The following is a 2,832-nucleotide window of genomic DNA, read 5'->3' on the forward strand; positions in this document are numbered from 1 at the left end:
AAAAACATTTTCTGAGTCTTTGTTTTCAGGCCTCAGGATGCAGCAAAATAAAGCATCAAGTCGGTGCTTAAAAGCAACATCTCATCCTTTAAATTCTTCTCCAGGCAAAGAGGTTTTGGCTATCAAAACACATATGTCCAAACAGAGGGATATATCACTCAATTTACAGAATGGAGTAGGATTATGCTTACTTTATTGCTAAAGTTTAACAGTTCGAGAGAAAATGGGGGCAGCAAGATGTTTTAACTAAAGCAAATATAAATAAGGTGTTCCTTTTTGCAAACATTTTGGGTAAATTATCTAATTTTTTTTTTTTGGTATTGTTCTAGGCTCTAAATATTTTCCTTTGAAGGAAACAAATTTAGAAAAGCCTCTTACGGAGCTTTTAATTTGAAAGAACAGAGGCCTTCGGGACAAGTGGAATACATTTTATTTCATAAAAAATATAGATATATATTCATAATCTGTACAAAAGCGCCATGCAAGGCGGAGAGAAGCAGCTTCACTCTGATCTTCAGTATGATAAACATCAGTGTCGGCTCTGTGGATCTGACTCCATTTAAGAGGCGAACTTCACAACAATACTGACCAGCAAAGTGATGCGCACGTCTCAAGGTCCTGGCGGGTTATAAGCGCACTGACACAGAGGAGGGTTAAGACAAAATGACAAAGTAAAAGTTTGTCACAACAAAATGCAGAAAAGAACATTTTTATGATTTTATGGCATGTTCAACAAATCACTTCTTTAAAAAAAAGCAAAAATAAATACGCTAAACGGATTCCTAAATGTGGAATTTTGCAGCATCTTTGTTTCTGTCAGCAGCTCTAAAAAGCGTGAAGTAATCTACATATTGATCACTAAATTATTGGACTTCTCCATCCCCTTTCTGTATTGGTCTAGCCAGTCTCTGAGCTCTGAGATCCGGTACCCTTCAGGACCCCTACCACCTTGATAAACGACCTTTCCCTCCTGCAGAATGTAAAGTCTGTCGAAAAAGGCTCCGTACGCAGCGTTGGAGGAGTTTTCCATGCTGTCCACTACCACCAGGCAGCCGGGCACCTCCAGGTGCATCAGCTGCGCTGCGTTCAGCCGGTCCTCCAGACGCCGGTGCTTGGGGATCTGGTAGGGCGCGTCGGTGCTCATCCAGCCGTCGGAAGGATGCGCTTCCTCGATGTACACAACTAAAGAGTCTGCGATGTCTGCGTTCTGCTGCACCACACCTTGGAAAGCCTTCAGACGCGCCATAAACGGCGGTCAGGTGCAGCTGCCAAAGTTGAGGATGAGCGGTCTCTTGTCCTTGGCGTAGTCCAGGATCCGGCTGCATCTCTGGTCCTCCAGATGGACCACTTCGGTGTTGGGCGCTCCGCGTCCCAGATGCGCCGCTTTCAGGAAGTCCAGCTTGTGTCCGTGCCAGACGGCTTTGAGCGACTCCACGCTGAACAGGCGGTTGGAGTCGGAGATGCACAGAGGAGGATCAGTGGCATCGCCTCCCTGCTCCTTCATCCTCAGGAAAACCCTTTTCCTGATGCAGGAAAAGTCAAGCAGCCAAAACACAACAGCTGCCAGCAGAAAACGCGGCAGCAGCAGCAGACAAACTATTGCATTTTTCAGAGCTTTCATGGTGTTCATCATGTCTTGTTGTTACAGCCTGGATGAGCTTGCTGCGCCACGATCTCGTGGGTTGAAGTTGGGTTACTTGCAATTTCCTCTGGTTTTATAGCGCCAGCAGATTTGAATGAAAAACAGCCCGCCTCCAAACTGGGACTGAGGCCTCACATGGTGGGGATTACCTTCATGCATCTCAACAGTTAAAGGCAGGAGTGGATCAGTTTGGGGCTCTTCTTCTTTTGCAACATCCAGCTAGGGATGCCAAGGAAAATGGTGTAGGCACATACAGGATGGAACATTCCTCCAAAAACCTTATGGCAACATCTTCAGAAACAATCATGAATGTGCATAAATATGCATAAAAAGGTCTCCATAAATGCAAACTAACTCACATTTTCTTCATAAATAAGGACTTGAGGATATGAAATTCAAATTGTTTCAAGTAAGCCTTTTAAATTGAATATGAATAAACTATATTCTCATGGTGCTTCATAGCATCAAAAATGCTTTGTACCATAAAAACATACAGGAAATATAGAAAGGTTTACAAATGTCGTAGGAAAAATCAACATAAATGAGGCATACAGAAATAAATTACATGAGAAATAATAAAAGCGGTAAATAAATTGAAATACCACAATTTAACTGAATATTTAAAGACCAAAAAAATGATTTTTTTGATGTTTTTAAAATGCCCTTGGATTATTTTGCTTATGAAGGAGGACATATATAAAGAAAATTAAGATTAAAATTGTATTTCTGAGTATTTCTTTATTCAAATCATGGAGCAGATGAAAAAAATGCTGTTTAAAAACAATAAAGTAGAAGCTATACAGTCGGCCAATATAGCAGGCAGGGGCGTGCACAGGATTCTAAAGGGGCAGGGGCTCAAAGTCGGAAAAGGACAGCAAAAACACATTTTTTTTGTCCTTTACACAATACTGAAATTGAATACAATTTTAAAAATAAAAGTAGTAGTACCAATATAGTACTATTAGATAAGTATTCAGCCATGGGACCTGTGTAGGTGAAAGTGATACAATTGTCATTTTCTATGTAAACAAACACTTTTTAATATGAGGCAAAAAGGGCAGGTGGTCCGGCACCCCAAGGCTCCGATGTGTACACATAGGGGCCTTGGGGTGCTGGAGCACCTTTCTACATCAAACTGGCATCTGGCTAGGCTGGATTGCCATTTTTGTTGCATCTGTAATATTACGTTG

At 41.7% G+C, this 2,832-nt stretch overlaps 1 protein-coding gene across 1 annotated transcript; it reads right to left on the minus strand.

Moving 5' to 3' along the window:
* Window positions 1-411: 411 nt before the first annotated feature.
* Window positions 412-2,012, minus strand: dio3 (iodothyronine deiodinase 3). Its single transcript, XM_011490298.3, has one exon. It carries the CDS (start codon window positions 1,631-1,633, stop codon window positions 845-847), a length of 789 nt encoding a protein of 262 aa, XP_011488600.2. The 5' UTR covers window positions 1,634-2,012; the 3' UTR covers window positions 412-844.
* Between the last annotated feature and the right edge of the window lie 820 nt (window positions 2,013-2,832).

Source organism: Oryzias latipes, chromosome 22 (genome assembly GCF_002234675.1).
Source record: "Oryzias latipes chromosome 22, ASM223467v1".
In the NCBI taxonomy this organism is placed as follows: domain Eukaryota; kingdom Metazoa; phylum Chordata; class Actinopteri; order Beloniformes; family Adrianichthyidae; genus Oryzias; species Oryzias latipes.